Raw genomic sequence first — 23023 nt, forward strand, 5'->3', positions numbered from 1 at the left:
TAAACTTATTATATATGCTTGGAATTATATTTATATTTTTGCTTGAAAAATTAACGCACATTTTCAGGGGGAGCTTAAGTATTAATACAAGTTTCAAGTTCTATCAAGTATTTGTCATCATCAAAAAGTGGGAGATTGTTAAACCCAAGGTTTCAAATTTCATGTGATTATAAATCTACACATGGATTTTGATGATAACAAATGAATTCAAAGAATAAAGGAGTTTCAAGCTCAAGTTGTCTACACAATGGAATCAAGCACATCAAAGAACCAAGCATAAGCAAAAAGGAAACAAGTTCAGATTAAAGTCATAGAGTAATGTTGTAAATTTTTTAAAATTCGAAATTAGGATTAATGCTCAAAATTAATATTTTATCATAAAGCATTAAAATACATTTTCCACATGTGCATGAATATTTTTGAAAATTAAATTTGAAAATTTTGAAAGATGATTGATTGTCATCTTTTGCATGTGCATGCCTTGATTAAAGGGTTGAACTTTGAAAATATTAAAAATGATTGATTGTCATCTTTCACATGTGCATATTTTATTTGAATATTTTTAAAAGTGATTGATGCTTTTTTAGACTTATACAAAAGGTAGATGATTTTATTTGAAAAATTTGAAAAGTAAAGTGTGCTCATTTTGTCATATACAAAAAGTAAAAGATTAGATTTGATTTTTTTTTAAAAGGAAAGTGTGCTCATTTTGTCATATGCTAAAACTAAAAGATTAGGTTTGATTTTTTTTAAAAAAGTGAATGATGTTGTCTTTGACAATTGAAAAAGAAGAACCTTTTATTTGAATTTTTTGAAAAAATGAATGATGTTATTTTTGACATGTGAATCTTTTTAAATTTGAATATGAAGTCTTATATGCCTATAAATAGATCATTTGAGAGCTTCACATTCACAACACCAAGAGCATACAACATTCATTCAAAGCTTTCATTCTCTTTTCTCTAAGCATTGAGCCTTAATCCTTGTTCATTTTGAGAGATATAATTTGCGCTGTATTGTTCTTATTTCACTCATTGAGGAGTGTTTTCTGATAACCTACCCACTATCAGCTTTTGTATCAGAAAAAGGGTGTGTATAACCCTTGTGCGTGTAGAAAGTATTATACACGGGAAATAGTTGAATCACCACGTGTAAGGTGATTGCAAGTGTAGAGGGTGTTCTACACGGATCCTTTGTAGCAGTGTTGTTCAAAGGTATAATAGGTTTCTATCTCCACCTGAAGGAGGTTGAATAGTGAATTTTGGAATTCTCAAGGGGTAGCTTGAGGCGAGGACATAGGCAGTGGGGTCGAACCTCGTTAACATACTGAGTTTGCTTCTCTCTTACCCTTACTCTTTATATTTATTGTTATTTCATATTTTGTTTATATTTTATATTATATATTTGATTTATAATTGTTATTTTTTTAATACAACTCAATTCACCCCCCTCTTGTGTTAGTCATCTGGGCAACACTTTCCAAAGAGTTAAGATGGCATGCAGTACAACAATCTCACATAAATCTGGAAAGAGAACAGGGTATAATGCGTTTTACAATACATTTTTTTTTCTACAAATACTCAACAATTTAAAAGTTCTTAAATCTCAGCTATTCGAAAACTCTCATAAAATTGCCAAACTTTTTACAAGTCCCACAGCTGAATTTAAGAGACTGCAACAGAGGGCATAAAAGATCCACCAAAGATTGAAATTGGCTAGAGATAGAAATTAAGAGAGAGAGTAAACTGTGATGGATTAGAGTATGAGAGAGTGGGGCAGATCTAGACCTCGTGGAGAAGCAACAGAGGGGATGAATTGCAACTACGAGCTGTGACGACCTACGGTGACCATGAACTGTGATGACGAACGGTGACGAAGAACGAAGATGACGAATGGAGAGGCTAGGCTTTGGGGAGGAGACCTGGAGAAGTTGATTCAAAACGTTATTCGGTTTATCGGTTTCGACCGATATTAGGTGACGCCAACCCGTTATTGCAACTTGATCCGATGAACTCGACTTTTGTCGGGTGGGCCACTTTCGGGCCTTGCGGACGAATCAACCCAAGGTCATTTATGCACAGGCCTAGTCCTAGCTAGCTAGCTTAGATAATTTACTTTAATAATAATGGAAACATGCATGAGTCTGCAAATAAAAAGGTAAGACTGCGTGCATCCATGGAGCTGCCCTCTTTCATATGCTTAGACCAACTTTTCATTATATATGTGTGTGTATATATATATGTGTGTGTATGTATGTATGTGTATATATATATGTATAAAAGGAGCGCAGATCATATATGACCTTCAAGAATTATTGGTGGAAAATCAAAGATTTAAGTTGAAATTAAGGTGATAATCATTCATACACACACAACTACCAAACTTAATTCATGTGTTCATCTTTAATTTATTAATTATTAGAAAAATAAAGAAAATTTAAATATTACGTGCTCTGAATGTTGTCAAGAAAACTGATCGAGCAAATAAATTGATTAAAGTCCAAAAGTAAGTAGGGCCAAAGCTAAATATAAAAAATTGAATATGATTGGCTCTCGAAATTCAGCCAAAGGACAAAAAAGAAGGAAAAAAAAAAAGCCAAACTTTCGTAAGAAGTCTAAATTCATTAAAGAGACTGACTTGATGATCAGCATAAAACAAAAATAAATAGAAAACTGTGGGCTAGCTTCTGATTCCTGGCTTAATTTGTTGCCTGTTTTGTCACACCTCTCTCTCTCTCTCTCTCTCTCTCTCTCTCTCTCTCTCTCTCTCTCTCTATATATATATATATATACACATATACACACATGCACAATCCAACGGGCAAAGTCGAGACACAGAACTACACTACCAAGAAGTTCTCTGGCCAAATAAATTCAGTAGATGACCGACGTAGTGATCAAGAGCAACCCTACAAAAGTAGTTGGGGGCTCTCCTTTTCCCAAGGACCCATCTTCCATACCCTTTTGCCACGGCAATATTTGAAAATAAGGAAATATATATTGAAAAAAGGTTACAGTACTCTATATTATATAGATGCCCTTACATATATATATTATTCATGTTTTATATTATCCTTATCTTATGATAAAAGTACAAGTATTAAAATAAACAGAGTTTGTGTCAGTATATTTTTATAAGCTTGTGAAGTAAGTACCAATTGTTGACTAGAAAAGTCCTAAATGGTACAACCCAGCTCACTCCCATATGATATGAGCTGAGACAGACAGAGAGAGTGAGTAATTAATTAGAGACCCTTTCAAAAGCGCAAATCAAGGAATTAAGAAGCCAACGCAACATGAAAGAACTACTATTGTATGTTGCTATCATGACTGACTCAGCAACTGGCCTGTGCTGATGATTGCATGTCATAATCGATCATTCAGATCAGCATATATACTCACCCTTTTTCCACCACCTAGATCGATCATTCAAAGCCAAGATACCCTACCTCATCTGAAACCAACACATAAGGAATGAAAATTAGCAAATTTCTTAATAAATTAAATAAATAAATGAAACCATATACCCCACCAAAAGATAGAGTACTGAGACTCTGAGAAATTGGTCGTTTAAAGTTGCAAAAAAAAAAAAAATGTGATGAACTCTGTTTGATCCGAAGATGAGACATACATATATTATACCAAGTCGATCTATGATATACTCTAATGTCAGTATTTCTATGAACTTTAATTTATTCACTCAAAGTTATGAAATTGTGATGAACATTGTTAAGATTGAGATTAATGGAGTACACATGCATGCCACAAGATCAGGGTAATGCTATAGAAAACCTTGGAGCAAAAATCTTAATTTATTTGCAAACTAATTTCCCCAATAGATTTCACAATATTTATTATTCTTTTAAGAATCAATATTTTAAAAATAGATGATGAATATATATATATATATATATTTTTAATAAATATTCTCAAATCCAACCAGAGATTATCCACTCAAAAGACCAAAGTCAAGTCTGCTCCAAAGAAAGGAAATTAAAAAACAAAAAAAGAAAAAAGAAAAACAAACCAAAGCGCTCCCAAGCCCCCATTCACATTTCACACTCATGACTTCCCTCGTCCGTCATGTCTCTCTCTCATGTCTCATCTCTTTTAACCTTTCTTCAATTGATCTTGAATTGTATTTTCTGAAAAACAAACGCGAGATCAAAGTTCAGACATTATGATTCCAGCATGTTTCAGCCAACCCAGCACGCTCTCGAGCAATACATCTCAAGAGGTGCCTCAGAACCTCATAACCTGCATATTCCAAACTCAGCTATGTGGCTCTCCAACTTATCTCACACTCACATGGTCCAGAACCCTCTTCTCTCATTCCCTCACCATCCACGCCACCGACTTTTTCTCCATCACCGTTTCTCTCCACCCATCAACCTTCTCATTCTTCCGAACTCGACCAGGCTCCAAATCTATTTACCTCACCCGCGGACGTCACAGGAGGATCAAGCTTTACTGGGACTTCACTCGCGCTGAGTTCATCCGTAACTCCGCCGAGCCCGAGTCCTGCTTCTACATCGCCATCTCATGCAATGCTAAGCTCGAGTTCTTTCTTGGTGATCTTTTCGACGAGTTGACTCGGCGGTCCGGGTTGATCATGACACGCCAACTCAGCGAGCCAGCTCTGTTGTCCAGGCGGGAGCACGTGTTTGGACGCAGGAATTATGTTTCCCGAGCTCAGTTCTTGGGAAGCAAACACAATTTTGGAATTGAGTGTAGTGGGGGAGCGCTCAGAGTAAAAGTGGATGGAGAAATAAGCCTTGTTATCAAGAGGCTTGCGTGGAAATTTAGAGGGAACGAGAAATTTTTCCTTGGAGGCAATGAAGTCGAATTCTTTTGGGATGTATTTAATTGGGTCAATGGCAATGGTGGAAATGGGTATGGTGTGTTTGTTTTTCAAGTTGGTGACGGTGGAGTGTGGCCAGAAATGGTAGGTCCAGAGAAGAGATTGATGGGGAAGAGTTTATCATTGTTGCCGGCGTCCGGTAAGATGCTGTCGATGATATCATCGTTGCCGCCAACGCCATCATGTTCAAGTGTGCTGCAATGGGCAGAGGAAAACAGTGATGGTGGGAGGAGCTCATCTTCTTCATCTACTAGGTCATGTGGGAGCAATGGGGGGTTCTCTTTGGCGTTGTATGCTTGGAGGAAGGATTAGGTTGAAATTTGGTTGAAAAAACAGTTTGATTTTGTGGTAATTAATTAATGGAATTGAAGGTGGGAAAAGGAAGGTTTTAATTCGGAGATCATTCTTTTATTAATCACCTGAGTGTTGCAATTTGTTTTATTTCATGTAAATTCAGCTACTTTGTACTTCTTCACCTCTAGCGTTCCCCGCGGCTCACTGTCGTTATGAATGCCAAGTTATGAGTATTCAGAAGTTTGAAACATTCAGTCATTTTTATTCTTCTCTCTCGTTATTTCATGGATCCTTTTACCTTTTAATTTCAATGAAACTTAAATGAAATGCTTGCAGAGAATTATTAAATATATATATTATAGTTTTGATTTTGTAAATAAAAAAGTATATTAGTAAATTTTCAACCATTACCCCATACTAATATAGTTTGGTTTGTTACCAAACCATAGTATACATAGGCAGAGAATTCCAAATGAAAATCTCGTTACAATTATTATACTTGTGCGAATAAGAACAATAAAAATATTGCAAAAATAAGTCAATATTGAGAAGAAACCGAAATGTGATAAATCATGTTAAGAAAAATATAAATAATTAAATATACTTATTCACCCTGACTTGAACTTTTGAAATAAGTGATAATTTTACATTATCTCAAAGCATAAGTCATAATTTCGAATCCTAACTCAACACTTCACTTATTTAATTAAATGTTCAAAGTTCTGATTTCACAAATCATGCTGCAAACATTGTATGGACGAGTTTGGTTGCGTGATCCTCACACAAATGACTCATGCTTCACATAATCTCGTCATATTCCACACAAAGAACAAGCGTATTCCTGCGCAAGCGACCACCTACTCTCCACAATTGAGGTGGACTCAGAAAAATGCTAGACTCAGCTCATGAGCAATGTTGGCAGCCTCCGCTTTTTCTTGGGATTGTATAGCAGCAAGCTTCTTCCGCAAAGCCAAGTCTTCCCCCTCATCACATATATATGCAGATGCTTGCCTACCTGCAGGTAAAGTTGGCCCCTCCATGCTGTCTATGTAATCCCGTAGCAGGTAGAACCACTAATTATTACACTTATATACAAGTTTCTTTAATCATCTCTTTTGTGACAATCAGCTGCCTCATGTCGTATGGATTTCGTTTCGAGGTAAGGTCTCATCGGTGCAGCCACTGGCACCTCCTTATGGAGTTGTTCAGAATATATTATGGACACCTTAGGTAAACATAGAAATAACATCTTCCATGCGAGACATTGTCAGAACCAGTCATCAGCCAGGCACCTTGGGAAAAAGAAAAAGAATCCTAGTTTAGCTCAAAAGAGCTGCTTTTACTCGATTATTTTGGTTAATCCCAGGAAAATATTTAAAAATTCACATTTAACAAAGGTTTATATAGATACATATTTAATTTACCTCCGATTCTTCCATCCCTATACGCTAATTCTAACTAGAAATAAAAGTTGGGCAGATTTTAATGTAATCAGAAAAATACATGGATTTGATATGATGCTTGGAAATTATAGATGGAGCATACAGAGGAAAAGGATTTGATACGTAAAACAAAAAGAATGAAAATGCAGAGAAAGAAAAGGGGCTAGCTTCATCTAAACACGAAACAATCAACCACCAAAAGATATAGAGACATTAAACCGCTGTCCTAGTAATTAACTAAAAAACATTTTCTGTGACCATGTTATTCTCTAGTTCTCTAATGCATCATTACCAATCCTAGATGATTTACATGTTTGAGATTACGGTAGGAAATATAGCTTATAATTTTAGGATTTATAACTTATAACTTAAGTAATAAGTTCTACTATTAAAAAGTTATTTACTGTTTGGTAATCATATGTTTAAAACACTTTCAAACATATTGCGTCTGTTTGAAAACAAATTAAAAAAGTACTTTCTGAAGTAGAAATGACAAGTTTTTAAATTTTAAAAAATTATGACTATATCCTTGGAATTTGAAAAATTGTAATTACCTTAAAGTTGTATGGGTATTTTCATCCATTAACAGTATTTTTAAAATTCAAATTACGTTCCGCATTATCCGAAAAAGCATGTTTCAGGAAAAAATTTTCTCATGCACTTTCTAGCTTATTTAAGATTAAAAGCACTTTAATAGGTAATACTCAAACAACTTAATTTTTTCATTAATGAGCTTTTAAGGCTATTTAATCACTTTTAAAGACTCCTACCGCAATCCCAAACAGGTCCATAACCCTTTCTGAAGGAGATGCTATCACAAATGTTCTACAATTTTATGCAAGTAACAACCAACATTATGTGAGAGATTCAGGGGCTGTAAAGTTACCCGTCTTGTATATGAGCCAGCAAGGAAGAAATTTTTGGGAATAAAGCCAAAACCTGATACCAAAACAACCATGAGGAAATAACAAGGCAATAACTTTTTATTGCAGTTACACTCATAAGACGATAAAAAAAAAACACTTTTCTTTGACAGGGCTTAGGACCAAGAATATGTGGTCAGAAGCTCTGTGGTCAAGTACAGTACATAAAGACCAATTGCATGTTCTGAAAGTAATCATTTTTTCATGATATCCACAGAACAAAAAACAAAAGAACACTGCTAATGTTATCTAAACCATGCCATATGCTATATAATGTGAGTTTTGTCTTGTAAAATCAAGCAATAGTTGTGTCAAGAGTAAAGAAGTCATAAGATTTGATTTGGTTGAGAGCACAGATGTTGGTATACAAAGCCAAGCTCACAACGTGTATGTGCATATCGAATAAGGACAAGCATTCATAAAAACAAGTGTGAAGTAAAACATGCACTCAATTTTACAAGCTTGTTCTCTTTAGGGAACCTTTTGTATTATCTACCCCATGCCAAAGTCGTAACCATCTGCTTCTTTTCTGACCAACTTTTTAATAAACCAAAAACAAATTCGGAAACAAGAAAAGTGGACTGGAGAAAAGTGTAAAATCACCACTTGTTCCAAAAGTTTAAAATGATGGAAAAAAGTAGATTTTATTTTATATCTTAACATTTCCCCCCACGTACAGGCTAAACTCCCCCTCAATGAGTGGGCCCAACATGTAAACTATTTAATTAAATGAGGCAGAGTGTAGAGTCATAGTTCGAACTTAGGACCTATGCTCAAATACCATATAAAATCATCACTTATCCCAAACGTTCAAGCTGATGGAAAGAGGTAGACTTTATTTTATATCTTAACAAAAAGCAATCTGCCCACAGGTTTCACTTGCCTCCAGGTTTCTTTTGAAATTATTTGAGAGTCACTTTTTCTGAAAGTACTAACATGCTTTGCCACTCTTGCTATAATGTCATCATTAGGCAAGGGCATGTATGGGTCACCTGGTGTCAGAACACATCTAACAGGAATTGCTCTTTGACATGGTAGGTGAACAGAAAAGGAAACATTAATAATGGAAACATAAAAACATGAGAAAATCAATTCCAAATTACATGCATACAAAGAGGCACTGCAGCTTAATATAAGGGCTTGCCAAGTTTCAATATTATTTTTTATAAGTAACAAAGTTAGCCAGTCATCAAATGAAATATTTATATAAACCTATGCAAATGTAAGAGATTTCAGCATTGGAAAATGATATAGCCAACAATGAATCCCACTGACAAAAGCTACCAAAATGTGTGTATTTTTTCAGCTTTTGTGTTTGTTTATTTTTCAGTATTGTGTTTAATACTTTTTTGTATGATAAAAAAAAATACACAATAAAATGCTGTAAGAAAAACAAAAAAAGAAAAAAATGCTTTAACACTATTGATACAAAAGCTCAGCTTTTTCGGTGGATGTAGCAGTGTCCTTCAGCATTATAATACAGAAACAAATGGAAAGGTATGATACATACAGATCAATTTATCCATTCCCAAGCATAGGGATCTGATGAAGATGAAAAGATCAAGTAGCAGGCAAGCAAAACAGCCACATGCATTTTTTGGCAAGTTTTTTGGTAGTTTTTCATGTCCTCTGATACCTTTTCCCAAAAGTACATTTTCTTTTCAATATTCGATCGTTGTATTGAAAGCCTTACTCATTTGTTTAGAAACTTGCATGCACTATATTTACTCTATCTCACATTCATTTCCCTAGGATTCTTAGAGAATAATTGAAGCCTAAAAAGAAAATGGTAATACATGCATTCAGACAGACAATACTAGCAGTTTTACAGGCATAAACCTTGGCAACTAGAAAGACCAAACGTAAGATATTTGCATGGGGATCATAAAGATTCATGAGTAAAACAGTTATGTTGATCCTGAGATCAACATTAATACACTGGTTCAGAAACTACCCTGTGGCAACAGACATAGTTGACAATGATTGAGGTAGAAGGGTTGAAGGGTCTACCACATCAGCACAATAAATGTCATTTTAGTCCCAAAAAATGAGTACACAAAGAAAGGCACAAGAAAACCCAATCATTTGATTAATATGCAGCTTAGAACTACAAAAATATGAAAGCAATCCAGTAATGATCATGAATTATTACTACCCTAGTGATTGGAACATGTTGGCAGATCAATAATTCCACAATTTAATGCACAAAATGACAATGATAAGAGCATTTTCCTTACTGGAGCAATGAACCTTGTCCCTCAATGTAGTAATCTTCTAGAGATGCAAGAGCTAGGTCTGCAAAGAAAGAGAAATCTGCATCCAGAGTATAAAGAAAATTATCTAGCCCTGCTGCTTGTCTCAATTGGCTACCAGTCATAAAGTAACTTTTCACAAAGAAATAAAGCAACAAAGCCTTAGACATTCAGAAAGTGAAACAGAAACATATTCTACTATGGTCCTCAAGTTTCCATTTCAATAACATGGATAGCTGAGATAATTACCTCGACCATTGCAGATCCTGCAACTCCGTGACCCAACCACTGTATCTTAGTTGCACTGTGACAACAGGCACTCCTACTAGTTTGTAATTATTATTGCAAATCTCAAATTCCCTCCATTGGGTCGAAAGTAATCTTTTGATTCCACGGACATCATATGCTGCCATGAAAAGAATAGCCCTGGGCATTACACAAAATATACCTGACATAGATAAATAAACATGTACATGCAGACTCCAAGGACAAGCATACCACAAAACTGCAACATAAGCATAAGCTTTCACAATTTGCTTATTGGTAGCATGGGATAAAAAGCACATATTAGTCATTAACTGTTGAAGAAAAACCCAAAAGTCTGAAAGACATGCCTCATAGATAAAAATCCCAGAGTGGCACGGGACATGGAAGCACCTCAGCAGCATTAGTGATAGGCGTATCCAATTCATAAATTGTCAACTAGATTTAAAAGATTTAACCCCCAAGTAACTCATTCTTAGTAATGCCTATAAGGCTATATGCAAGAATGGCCAGAAAACTTCATAAAAATTTTCAAAGCAGCAAGATGAAAAGTAGATCACCTTTGACATTGCAAGTCCCATGACATATGTGTCTCCATGGGCGGATTTATCAAACACATATTTGTCTACATCCCCACCTAAGATGGAATCTGTTCTAGCATAGGAGAGGAATAAATCAATAATATAGGAGAAAGCAAGTTTAGATTCTCAAATATTTTAGGGGGTATTCTTAAATTCTTTTCTTAAATTTTTAATTGAATGGTTCACCAACTCAGCGGTCACCCACTTTAGATGATCCTCGATTTTCAAGAGAGAACTCTGACCTCAAATGTTGGTAAGTTTTCATTAATAGGTTTGCAACTTTGGAAGAGAAAAGTGGAATAAATGTGACCGACTCTATTTTGCCTGGAGTCTTTGCATACATACCATTAGGCCATAGTTGTACAATAGGAAGCCCCCGAGCAAAAAGATCCAACCTCAAATGTTTGCATCTTTGCTTCCAACAGGGTTGCAACTTGGAAGATCAAACTGGCACAAATATGACAGACTATGCTTGGCCCAAAGACGGGGGCATACAAACCACAACGCAAAGATGGTACTATAGGAAGCCACTGAGTGAAAAACTATAAGTTTGCAACTTTGCTCTCAACAGTTTTGCATCTTTGGAAGAACAAAGTGGCAGAAATGCGACCAATTATGTTTGGCCCAGGGATGGGGCATGCATACCGTTAGGCTATGGTACTACCACAGGAAGCCCCTAACCGAAAAGACCCAACCTCAACTTTTCTCTTAATAGGTTTGACACTTCAGAAGAACAAAAGTGATATAAAAGTGACCTACTCCATTAAGCTTGGGATGTGCATAGAAAACAAAACCTCGAGGATGCTAATCAAGGAGGATCAAATAGTCAATGAATCATTATTCCAAAATAGACATATAAAGTTCTCATATTCTACAAATCATACCTGCCCCCTTTGTCTGTGATATACTTTCTGATAGGACCACACAAGTAAACATCTGGAGAACCCTTGAGTCTGCGTAGTAGGGAAGCCTCTGTCTTAGTGGCAAACAATGAGAAAATAGTTAGTATACAACATGCACTGATATTATCACAATCAATAAAGCCAAGGGCATAGGTGACAGGATCCCACATTCTCTGAATACTCATCTGTGTGCCACCTTTTGACAAGAACCAATCAGACAAGCTGATCTGTTAAAAATAAATGAAATGTTCAGAATAATAGAACCATAAAAAAAAAAAAAAAAAAGAAAAAAATTAGACAGACGAAGTGTGAGAATAAAAACAAAATCCACAAAAAGCTAAAAAGGCCAACCTGAGACAGAAAAATACTACAGAAAGGTATAGGTTAATGGGAAAAATCTCTACATGAGAACTGACCACCTCTCTCCAGGAAATTTCATTTTCAGATCTCTTCCAGGGAATATTAGTCGAATCTTAGAGAAAGATGTAAAGGACGTTACTGCTCCACAGATGTGTTCAGGCCAGGGTTCGTCTATTTCGATACAAAAACCATGACTGTGTCTAGTTTGCGGGACTAGGGTGTCCATTGGTAATCAAAAAATAAAAACAAGAAAAAATAGAGGCAATTTATCTGATGTATCCCAAATAGGAAAGGACTCGTACATAACCAGACAATAAAATCTCTCTTTCTTTGATAAATGGTGATAAATATAACTCTTAAACTGTCCAAATCCCATATGTCACTCATTGCACCATCTGGTTCAACAAGGGCCCTCACAACTGGACTCATGGCAAGAGCCACAGCATTTCTTGCTTTATCATAAGTCTGCACATTAACAAAATTTGAAAACTAAGTAGATTATACCATCTACATTTTTGCCTTTTTGTTCCTTTCAATGCCCCACAAAAGTCAAAGTTAAGCTGGACAGACTGATAACCCAAACAATAGAATGCCTCAATGGACTGGAAACGGTGCCTGTGAAGGATAATAATTGGCCATGGCATGAACATATGGTGCAATAAAGGCAATAACAACTGCATAGTATGCACTACCTTAAGCTGATTCGTAGATAAAAATGCACAAATCCCATGTAATGGTGCTCCAATTGGAAATCTGAAATCAAGTTCTGCAGTTGTTAGTAAAGTTATTAGCAAGACTGATCATCACCAAAAGCATTTTGTAGATAGGCGATTTTTAGTTAGTAAAATTTAATTTGAGAAAAAACCTCAAACCTCACCACCAATTTGACCCCCTATGTTTACAAAAGTGTGTGTATGTAATGATCCTTCACAAGTAAATTTTTATCTGCACCCACCTACATCCAAGTATAGATGCAAGAAAACCTATCAGAGATAAAAAAAAAACTGCTTGATACTATTAACTCAACGGAGTTTTTAAATTATTAGAGTTTTTAAGTATTAAAAAAAAATAAAGAAAGCAGACTAGGGGAGAAAAAACCATTTGTTTTAAGAATTCTCATGACTGCACAAAGTCCTACATGTCCTGGAATTTGATCCCAATACCTCCGGCCGAAGTACAATGCTTCTAATCCAATACAACAGAGACCCTTCATAAGTGAACAGAAGTTCAAGTAAACTTTGAAAGATACAACTGTTTCGGGGAAAACAATAAATTGGTAGTCCAGAAAAGATGGAGTCGTTACTTTGCAAGATAGAATATTTATTTTCGTTCTTCATACCGAACTCATAAGTCATAAGATCAAAGCCTACTTAGCAAACAAACTTTCGAATAAATGAACAACCAATTGCAAAAAAACTGCGTCAAAACCTCATCATCCAAACATACCCTTCGAACCACCAACCCCCTCAAACTAAGTGAAAACTTGTTCAACCAGTCAATCAGAAAAAAGGAAATTCATCACCAAACAACAAAATACTAAGTTCAGAAAGCCAAAAAGCGAGCATTTTCCAACAAAAGAATGAAATTGAAATGAACGATTACCATTATACTCATGTCAGAGACTTTGGTTTCCAAAGAGTCCAAGGAGCAGCAAACGGAGGCCCCCTGGCTCTTTACTCGGGCCACCGAACGCCTACCCAAGAATAAGAACCCAGCCGTATCGCAGCGGGGTCCGGTGACAGAACTCCCCGGGAAAAGAGTCCAAAGGTGGAAAACTAGAAATTTTCGTCTGTCTTTTGTCTCTACACTAACTAGCGTTGAGTGAAGTAAGTTTGTACGGAAGGAAAGGAAATAAAATTGCACAAGACGACGCGTGAGAGAGAGAGAATCTCTAAGGTACGAGACAAGAGAGTCGCTCTACGGGCGTAAGTTTGGATAGTAGATGAAAATTAAATAAAATATTATTAAAATATTATTTTTTAATATTATTATTAATTTAAAATTTAAAAAATTAAATTATTTATTATATTTTATATTAAAAATTAAAAAAATTATAATAATTAGATGAGATTAATTCGACAACTAAACGTAATCTTAAACTCAATTTCGTTGCAAATACGAGATAAAATGAGATAAAATATTTTTTTAAAATTAAATAAAATATTATTATAGTATATTTTTTAATATTAATTTTATTTTAAAATTTAAAAAATTTATTATATTAAAATAAAATAAGATGAGATATTTTAGATAAACAAACGGAGCCTTGTTAAAGCCCGTTTAGTTTTTATAATTTTGGTTAAATTTGAGCTAAAATTCACATTTTCTATCATTTTTTAAAATTTTATACATCTTTAAAAAATCACGTACATCTTATTCTCTATTATTTATCTATTTTATTAAAATAATATTTTTTATTCTTTTTTTATTATTATTTTTACTACTTTATTTCTACATCTTTAATAATTTCATATAAAATATATATAAAAATTGATTTAACAGATTAACAATGACTTCTTAAATATAGGGAGTCACTGATTATATCTTAAACCTATACATTAAAATAAGAAATCAGATAAAATATTTATTTTATCAAAAAGTTAAGTTGATTTCCTAAAATTTAACAATTTAAAAAATATAGAAAACTGAATGAAAATACTCTTAGCTATACGACGATTGAAATGGTGGTTCTGCTCAACGATAAGAGGAAAGCTATCATTCCACACTACACGTTTCATATATTTTAAAATTAGTTATTATTATTTTATTTTATTAAATTAATTGAATTATTCTACTTATTATTTATACATCACATATTTATTATAAAAAAATAAAAATAAAAATAAATATAATGTATGGAAATGATGTGTAAAATTAATATTGCTCCAAAATCTGGATAGAGAAAATAAAGTTTTTATTTCTTGATTTATTTACGTGGATATAATAAAAAATGATAGTTATAATTGTAAAATATGCAGATGTCATGCACTTTTTTTAAAGAAAATATGGTAAATATAAGAATTATATAAAAAAAAATTATTTTTTTAATAATAAATTTTATTTTCAAAAAAAAATAAATATAATATTTGAACATTTTACGACTATACAGAATATTAGTCGGATATAATATGCATCAAAGACGGACCAAAGTTATTTGGGCCTGAATGGGCTAAACTGACGTTGGGCTACCACTCAAGTCATCGGGCTGACTTCAATGGCCATCTTATTCAGATCTGTGCGAACCGCCACTGAGCTCTAACTTCCATTCAGCAATGGTGGCGAGCATGCTGAGCTTATCGGCTCCTCCGTTCTTGTCTCGATGTCCGCTTCGTTCCGCTTCCTGTTTCTCCCATGGCAGAATTGATTTCTCCAAGCACCGTTGGGGTCCTCGGAGGCTGCTTGTTCTTCCCGTCAAGTGCTTATCTTCGGGGCCGAATCAAGATGCCGAATCGGAAGCTGAAACGACGACGTCTGCTCCTTCTTCTTCTTCGAGTAATTTGACGTACAAATGGTGTGTGGGGCTTGGAGCTATAGGTTTTGTTGAGACAGCGTACTTGACGTACCTCAAGCTCACCAATTCCGATGCATTTTGCCCGATTGGAGGCGGCACTTGCGGCGACATCCTCAATAGCGATTATGCCGTAATTTTTGGTATGCTTTTTCCATTGTTTTGAGATTATTATCCACCTTTTCTGTAGAGCATACTTGTCTTTCATTCAATCTGATAATTATATGAACTCAATCGAATGGGTTTACTCGTTTTGTGTTGATGGTGAGCAACCAAATAAGTTGAAGAGTTAACTATAACTGACTGAGATTTTCTTTGCGAATGAAATCTCATTTTTTGTATTGAGATGATGCTTTATTTGACTGGATAACTGCATATGGAATACATTGCAGGTTATATGTTTGACAGAGAGTTTCAATCCTTTTGCATTTTCCAGGTGTTCCTCTTCCACTGATAGGGATGGTTGCATATGGATTAGTTGCATCACTCGGTCTACTGTTGACAAGAAAGAACTTGCCCTTTGGAATGGACGAATCTAATGGTCGTTTAATCTTACTTGGAAGCACTACCTCCATGGCAGCTGCCAGTGCATATTTCTTGTACCTTCTGGGCACAAAGTTTTCAGGAGTATCATGCTCATACTGTCTAATGTCAGCATTATTGTCGTTCAGCTTATTTTTTATCACTCTAAAGGTGTGTCCTTATATACCTTTCTTTTCCGTTTCATTACTTTCCTTATTTGGTTGCTGAAATTACTAGTAAAAAAATAATAGCATGTTGTGACGGTTTGTTTTGCAGGACTTTAGATTGGAAGAAATACAAAAAGTGGTGGGTTTACAGCTATGTATAGCTAGCTTGGTATTTGTTACGCTGAACACTTCATACAGTGCTTCTCCACCTATCTCCTCAAGGTGATAATTTTCTTTAAATATTTCAGGCATGTTTTATTAATTAAATGAGCAGGTTTGGTCCCTTTATTTTCTTTTTCTGTTCCCTCAATTCTTGGAGCTGCAATGAGTACATTTTGTACTCAGTCAGAAATATCATGAGAAGAACTAGCAAATTGGCGGCTTCTTTTTTTCTATCTTCTCTTTTTTCTTTTTCTTTTTTTTTAATTGGTAAACAAAATTTTATTGATCATAAAATAGACAAAGTTCCGAGTATATCTCCTCTTCAGTACCATCTACCCATATTTTATTCTTTTGTTTCTTTTAACCCCTTTAACTGCGTGAGATGTCAAGAATCCAGTTGCTTTAGACAAAGGGCAAGTGGGTTCTTTTTTTCCATGGACTTCTATTCCCAAATTGGTAGTTGTTTGTCCTCTTTAAACTGCATTGCCAAAAATATGTTTCATTGCAGATGTTGAATCATGACTATGAGGCCATCCTATGTTGTTTGGGCCAATTCTTAATAAACTTGTTGAATCCGACATTGCAGTCTTATGTGAGCCTTCTACTGGTAAATTGAAATTTTGTCATCGTAAAAGAAAGATATGCCTCACGCTTATAAATTTAAAAAAGAAAAACAGAAAGATATGGCACAAAAGGATCCATGTAGCTGAACCTAATCAGTCGGGATTAACTTGGTTGGGTTGTGAAAAAGGTTGAATTGTGGAACAGAACTGATGTCTTGAGTGATAGTTCCACATTTTATCATTTATATAAAGGAAAGAGATTCTATTCAAAAGTACTCGGTGAAAACAATAAGGTGTGGAAACGGTTCTTGTGGCAGTCTTACTGTTTTTTTATGTAGGTGACTGCATCCCCTCTTTGATTGCCACCCGGTGCCAATAAAAAAAAAAAAAAAAATTTACTTGTTATCTAGCCTAGTATATCAAGAATACTTAATTTCTGTAGTCAAGACGTCAGCTATTAATTGTAGGATCTGTGTGTCTGAAGTGCTTGCTTTTACTGGGTGATTACAAGTTGTACGGATTTGTTGTCACTTGTTTCCTTGTTCAGATGTTTAACTATTATTAAGTACATGAATTAAAATGCATGTTCTCCCCTTGTCCAGATAAAGTACTTGCTCTAATTTTTTTATTTTTTGTTTTGTTTATATCTACATTTACAGCCTGGGTGAAATTGACCTGCCATACTTTTCAACTGAGATCACAACAACATCGAGTCCTTTTGCTCTTTCTCTTGCAAAGCATCTGCACTCCATAGGTGCTAAAATGTATGGGGCTTTCTGGTGTTCACATTGTTTAGAACAAAAACAGGTAAATTTAGCTTCATTTTTTATTTAGCAAAAACTCAAGTTGAAATGCAGGATCTTGTTGTAAAAGGGTGTTAAAGAATATTAGGGCTTCCCCTTCAGCCTCTCTCCCGGGTTATCTAGAATTTTGAAAGAAATTATTGAGCATTTAATGTAGATCCTCAGTGCTAATTTTAAAAGTCCAAAAAGGATTGCTAATGGTTTCCCTCAACAAGTCCTCGTGGTGGCTAATTTTTCCTTTCTATATTTTTTCGAGTGTCAAGTTCTCCTTATGGATACAATGAGAATTTTTTTGTAGGGAGGGCATTTTTGAAATCACTGCTTGATTCTGAGTCTTCAAAACTCAGACCTGTAGGATTGTAAAAACTTAAGAATCAAAATAATCAATGCATGTCTCATTTCTTTGTGAAATTCTTCTTCCCTCTCCTACCAACCTCTCTCAGTTTCCTCAAACGGCACTGGGTACTTGTCCATCACCCTGGCTTTCTGTGATTGACTTTACTTTAGTGAACTTGAATCCCACTTCTGATTCAGGTAGCAGAATGGATCTCATTAGTTTAGTGGGATATCCAGATTGGTAATGCTTATTTTAGGAAGAACTAGGAATGAATGATGTTTGCAGAAACAGAATCACCTTTGGTCTGCCACCAATCAGTTTTGCATGTCTTTGCACTTATCTGCCATACTTTTTGATTTGAATGACAATATGTTAACTTTGTTACTTGTATCGTTTGCTTTGTGTGATTCATACAGATGTTTGGATTGGAGGCAGCAAAGCTGTTGGACTATGTGGAATGTTTCCCTGATGGATATAGGAAAGGAACAAAAATGATCAAGGCATGTTCAGATGCTGGAATTGAAGGTTTCCCGATGTGGGTGATTAATGGTCAGGTGAGGAAGCCTGTTTATTGAGTCAATTGATTCATGGGGTATTAACAAAAGGAAAATTCTATACACCATACTATATTTTGTGACTAGCATCACATTTCGGTCAAATTTCACTTTTAATTTTTCACTCAGCAAAACATATATTTTGTCTGCAGGTTTTGAGTGGTGAACAAGAATTGTTAGAGCTGGCCCGGGAATCAGGGTTCAAGTTTGATAATTCTAGTCAACTCACTTAGATCAATGGATTGTGGTTGTATTGTAGCACTTGTACAGCATATAGATGACTTGTCACTACAAAATATACATGGCCTCTATTGAATACGACCTCAGGGGGGGGCCATAAATGACAGATCTTAGAAGAATAATCTTCTACTTGCTATTTCTTTCAAATTCTGTACAAAAGAAAGCCCTGAGTGGGGACCGAAGACCCTGAAAATGGCCTAACTTAAATTATTGAGAATATGTTTTTGTATCCGGCGTTATCTAATAATTTTGCTTTGATATATAACCAACCATCAAAGAAGGTAAACTTGGACTGAAATTTGTAGGGCTTTACCCCCAATGGGGGAGCCCTTCCAGAAATTCTCGAAGGCCTGGGCCAAACCCAGGCCTAAGAGGGGGTTTGGAAATAGTTTTCAACCAGCAATAGACGCGCCTCGGTTAGAACCTCACTAGCTGCGTCATTGCCCCAAGCGCAAAGATATTCTTCTCTCTAACCTTAGCTTTGATTTTGTATCCAACTCGGCCATCACCTGGTTTCCCTCATTTTCCATGTGGGACTCTTAACTAAAAACGTACGCGTCTTCCACTTCCCAACTTCCAAGTACTGTCGTCCTCTTCCGCTATGTTTCTACCAAAAATTCTTTGTTTGTCAAAGCAAGCACCTTGAAACAATCTTTGCAGAAAAATCCTAGGCATTTGGACGAGAAGGTGCATCCCAGATTGGGGGGAAAACTGGAAAAGGCCATTCTCTGTAGTGTACATACAATCATCTACGAGGGAATTCTTTGGATATTAGTTTTGTCTACGCCCCTTTCTTCCTCCACTTTTGGTCGACTTCTCTTCAAGTGAGGGTAATGGCTCTACAAAATATACTTACATGGATCACAAAAGAGATTATTTAGCAAATACAAACAGAAAGAATACATTGGGAGGACAATCTTGATGCCCCCAATATCAGAGCCTCCTTTTCAGAACTTGGTTGTTGAGTAATAACATCTGTCCTTTTAATCTCCATTTAGTTTTAAGAAATATATATATTTTTCAATCCGTATTTTAATCTCATTTTTAGTGTCCGTATCCACAGTTCCTTCGAATAGTATGAATGCATAATAGTCTAGACAGGGGCGTATGAAAAGAAAGAAATACATTTTTAGTGTCCGTATCCATAGTTCCTTGGAATGGTATGAATGCATGAAAGTCTCGACGGGGGTGTATGAAAAAGAAAGAAAAATACATGTTGTACACGTTCACTGCATGAGACCCTATATTCCAATCACGACTTCTTCTAGTCATCATCCCTATACCATATTTTTTATTTCATTCTATTCATGTTAAACTAGAAACAATTTTCTACTTATTGTGTGTGTATGATGATGGGTAGAATTTTTCTTTTAATCACAGCCCAATATAGACATTCTATGATGAAAAATTTTAATTATCATCCCACATCACATATAATTTTTAAATTTTTTTCTTATTAAATATGCAGTCTATGTATGATGAGTAGAATCAATTAGTTTAAAAAGAATAAAAAAAAAATTGTGATGTATAATATATGGAATGATGATTAACAAAACATTTCTACGATAAAACCTCGAACACCAAATCCACTCTAGTAAGAGTATTGTTATTGGATTATACATATGTAAATGACAATTTTGATAAATGTAAGATAGATTTGAATTTTGACTATTTTATTTACATAAATCTCTACATTGGAATAATTATTTTTTTATTATATAACAATAAAATAATATAAAATTCATCTGCTTTGTAGTTTTTTTTTTTTAAAGCTCATATGCTTTATAGTTTTTTTAATTCATGCTCATATGCTTTGTTTTTCTCTTTTAGTTTACTGTAGCTGAAAGTTAAAAAATTTAATTATAAATAATTCAATGCAAGTGACTTTCCTCTAGTTAGAAAGTTGAATTATTTTTGGATATGGATAATTGAATAACAATGCTGTAATAGGAAAATATAAAATTGAAAAAGAAAAGTCAAAATAAGAGTCGGAAAAAACAGCACAAAGCGAAGAAGAAGGAGAAGAAGTAGAAAGGACTTACCTAATTGGTGGTTACTGCGTCGACATAATCAGTCAAGCTTGCAGAGATTATGGGGGAGAGAGTGGTGGACTGGTCGGATTTTCCAAAGGAACTATGGTCACCGATCGGCAAAAGCCTCGACACCGGCATCGATGTTCTCCGATTTCGCAGCGTCTGTAGCTCATGGCGTGCCTCTATCCCTCCCTCTCACCCCAGCTCTCCTCGCTTCCCTCTTCAATTCCCTCACCCTTACGATGCCTTTCCAACTTATATCTGCCAGAGTACTATATACTGTATTCAACCGCTAGATTCTTCTTCAACTTCAACTGCTGCAACTTCTTCGCATATTAAGGGCGACTTGATCAAGGTTCAGGAGTCGGCTTCAGGCAAGTTGCGTCTTCTAGAGCCACTCGCCAGCTGTGCTATCCATTCGTATCCTCGTAGTGCAAAGACTTTAAATTTGCTCAACTTTCGGATCGTCGAGATAACTAAAGCGTACACGCTTCGATTTGGTTCTGTCGGACGCGCCATGGTCGAAGACGAAAGAAGAGATATCCTCAGTTACAGATCTGTTCCTGGCGTGAATAAAGTAGTGATGTTCCCCAACTCCGCATGGACTAATGCAGAAGGGTGTGCAATTTTTGTGATTTTTCTCGATGGGAAGTTGGGCTTTGCAAAATATGGGGAGGACAAGCTGACCCTTGTTGATGATCAAACATCTGACTACGATGATATAATTGTTTATAAGGGCCAATTCTATGTTGTGGATAGATTGGGAGTAGTCTTTTGGATTGAATGCTCGTCTCTGAAGTTGGTACAGTTCTCACCTCCGCTTTGTGGATTGGGTAGCCGGAAGCATTTGGTGGAGTCATGTGGAGCTCTTTACGTTGTTGACGAATACTTAGACAGGGAACGAGGTAGAATGGAGGGTAATAGATCTTATTTTAACAGGCGACGGGAACTTCACAATACAATTGATTTCAAAGTGTACAAGTTGGATGAAGAGTGGGGTCAATGGGTTTTGGTGAAATGCTTGGGCGACAGAGCATTTATTCTGGGTAGTGATTGTAATTTCTCTGTTTCAGCTCAAGAATTTGTTGGATGTAAACGGAATCGCATCTACTTCATGGAGCTTGAAGAAAGTCGTGCTTTCAATCTAGAGGATCACCGCATTTGTGATTTAGCATTTTCCCCAGATCCCCCAAGTTGGCTTTACGCTACTAATCCATTAATGTAAGTAGGTATGAAGCTGTGTGTGTAACGTCTGCTCTGGATTAATTTACTTGCACTGCTGTAATGTTCTTCTTGGACTCCCCCTTCTACGAGGGATCGCATTTTCTTTTCCCTTCTTCATGAGGATATATATATATATAAATGATCCTATCCTTCAACTCCATACATACATTCTGTCAATTGGTGTGATTTGTATGTATGTATGTTGTGATTTATCCTTTTGTCTCATGCATCACATGGTTTTGGTGACAGTGGTTTTAAGCACATAACAGCCCATGATGGTGGTTTGTATATTTAGAGACAGAAAGTTCAATCATCCATGTTAGATAGGACGAAGATTAAATCTTGGTTTCAAGTCGAACCTTGTATAAATCTAGCTACTTTTGACCTTAAAATCCAAATCATTTCCTGTTCTGGGTAGAAATGTCGGATAGGCAAACACTTGTGTGTTGCAAAACAATTAGAGATGGGGGAATTATTTTGTGTTGGATTCTATATTGAGGGGTCTAGAGTCTAGACGTACTCCCCCTCTAGGGAGAAAGTTCAAATGGATGAAAATCATGGAACTCCTAACTAGGAATGTTATATACAGTTACTTATCCGTTCATTCATTTTAAAAAACAGTAGGTCCATCATTAAAAATTAATTTTTTAAAAGAAATGCTTGACACTTGAATTTTATGCACTTTATAACTTCAAATATTATTTTTCTTTTTTCTTTAGCCCAAAGGGTTTGTGTTGTTGTTGGTATTTGTATGCATGACTGTAAAGTAGATGACAGTAGCCAAATTTTGGAGCGTTTTGGGTGTCAAATGTGCAAGAAATCGCTGAATTTGTTTGATAAATTATAGGACGATTAACTCCACTTACCATTAGTAGGAGAAACATGCAGGGAGTCCTTCGATGGGTATATGTCCACTATTTTAACAACCCAACTCAAACTTCATCAAAGACAATTAAACAGAGACAACTAGACAAGTAGTAGCTAGCGGGTGGCCAAAATATTTTGAAACAGTCTGCGAAAAGATGCTAACAT

At 35.4% G+C, this 23023-nt stretch overlaps 3 protein-coding genes, 1 long non-coding RNA gene and 1 other non-coding gene across 23 annotated transcripts; 3 read left to right on the forward strand and 2 right to left on the reverse strand.

Annotated features, from left to right (window-relative positions):
• Positions 1–4179: 4179 nt before the first annotated feature.
• On the forward strand, positions 4180–5172 carry LOC122274717. The gene has a single exon (XM_043083726.1). It carries the CDS (start codon positions 4180–4182, stop codon positions 5170–5172), a length of 993 nt encoding a protein of 330 aa, XP_042939660.1.
• A 557-nt stretch (positions 5173–5729) lies between these two features.
• Positions 5730–13781, reverse strand: LOC122318989. Of its 19 annotated transcripts, none has more exons than XR_006244975.1 (11): positions 13481–13778; positions 12977–13063; positions 12756–12833; positions 12571–12644; positions 11687–11745; positions 10962–11588; positions 10596–10684; positions 10021–10177; positions 9757–9832; positions 7483–7535; positions 5730–6446 (listed from the first exon to the last, which is right to left on the reverse strand). It is a non-coding gene; the product is annotated as an uncharacterized LOC122318989 (long non-coding RNA). The 19 variants fall into 19 exon arrangements; XR_006244973.1 differs by having other exon boundaries at positions 12571–12631; positions 12751–12833; XR_006244976.1 differs by having other exon boundaries at positions 12751–12833.
• A 1324-nt stretch (positions 13782–15105) lies between these two features.
• Positions 15106–18963, forward strand: LOC122318893 (thiol-disulfide oxidoreductase LTO1). The gene is made up of 6 exons (XM_043136627.1): positions 15106–15529; positions 15823–16079; positions 16185–16297; positions 17460–17607; positions 18357–18494; positions 18647–18963. Exons 1-6 carry the CDS (start codon positions 15151–15153, stop codon positions 18725–18727), a joined length of 1116 nt encoding a protein of 371 aa, XP_042992561.1. The 5' UTR covers positions 15106–15150; the 3' UTR covers positions 18728–18963.
• A 76-nt stretch (positions 18964–19039) lies between these two features.
• Positions 19040–19193, reverse strand: LOC122274863. The gene has a single exon (XR_006228403.1). It is a non-coding gene; the product is annotated as a U4 spliceosomal RNA (small nuclear RNA).
• A 1512-nt stretch (positions 19194–20705) lies between these two features.
• LOC122318892 (F-box protein At2g26160-like) lies at positions 20706–22153 on the forward strand. Its single transcript, XM_043136626.1, has one exon. It carries the CDS (start codon positions 20826–20828, stop codon positions 21990–21992), a length of 1167 nt encoding a protein of 388 aa, XP_042992560.1. The 5' UTR covers positions 20706–20825; the 3' UTR covers positions 21993–22153.
• Positions 22154–23023: the final 870 nt, after the last annotated feature.

Source organism: Carya illinoinensis, chromosome 8, assembly GCF_018687715.1.
Source record: "Carya illinoinensis cultivar Pawnee chromosome 8, C.illinoinensisPawnee_v1, whole genome shotgun sequence".
In the NCBI taxonomy this organism is placed as follows: Eukaryota; Viridiplantae; Streptophyta; class Magnoliopsida; order Fagales; family Juglandaceae; genus Carya; species Carya illinoinensis.